The sequence below is a fragment of the Aureococcus anophagefferens genome (genome assembly GCF_000186865.1).
Source record: "Aureococcus anophagefferens unplaced genomic scaffold AURANscaffold_3, whole genome shotgun sequence".
NCBI classification, from domain to species: domain Eukaryota; class Pelagophyceae; order Pelagomonadales; family Pelagomonadaceae; genus Aureococcus; species Aureococcus anophagefferens.
This window is the reverse complement of record NW_008705563.1, coordinates 391,085-391,835: the sequence shown is the minus strand read 5'-3', so window position 1 is coordinate 391,835 and position 751 is coordinate 391,085. Positions and strand designations below refer to the sequence as shown.

General features: G+C 74.4%; 1 protein-coding gene across 1 annotated transcript; it reads left to right on the top strand.

Moving 5' to 3' along the window:
* Nucleotides 1-106: 106 nt before the first annotated feature.
* On the top strand, nucleotides 107-403 carry AURANDRAFT_20832 (hypothetical protein; the record flags this gene model as incomplete). Its single annotated transcript, XM_009035828.1, has 1 exon — nucleotides 107-403. A coding segment is annotated over one exon (297 nt), but the record flags the coding sequence as incomplete, so codon positions are not given.
* Nucleotides 404-751: the final 348 nt, after the last annotated feature.

Sequence of the window (751 nt, the reverse complement as noted above, 5' to 3'; positions counted from 1 at the left end):
TAATCCCGGCGCAGCCATGGACCGCGTGCGCGTGCTGTGCCGCGTGCGGCCGGAGACGGCCGACGAGTCGCGGCGCGGCGTGGGCGTCGTGAAGATCGCCGGCGGCATGCGCGTCGACCTCGCGGGCGCGTCCGAGTTCATCGGCGAGCACGAGGGCCACTACACCTTCGACGCGGCCCTCGGCGTCGAGGCGTCCCAGGCCGCCGTCTACGACGCCGTGGCGAAGCCCATGGTCGCCGACGTGCTCCGGGGCTTCAACGCGACCCTCTTCGCCTACGGCCAGACGGGCGCGGGCAAGACGCACTCCATGTTCGGCCCGCGCGACGCGGGCGACGGGTCCGCGGCCGTCGGCGTCGTGCCGCGGCTGCTCGTCGACATCTTCCGGAGCCTGAGCGAGGGCGACGCCGTGTCCCTGAGCTGCCTCGAGCTCTACGACGACCTGCGGGACCTCCTGGCGCCCGGCGGCGCGCCGGCGCGGCCGCTCAAGATCGTCGAAACGAAGGACGGCACCATCGACGTCGACGGCTGCGTCGAGGCGCCCGTCGCCGACGCGGCGGCGGCCCTGGACCTCGTCCGCGGCGCCCTCGCGAGCCGCAAGACGGCCTGCCACGACATGAACGCGGACAGCTCGCGGAGCCACTTCGTGACGTCTCTCCGCGTCACGCGGCCGTCGACGGACGCGTCGTCCGTCGTGCGCCTCGTCGACCTCGCCGGCTCCGAGCGCGTCGCCAAGACCCAGGCCACGGGCGCG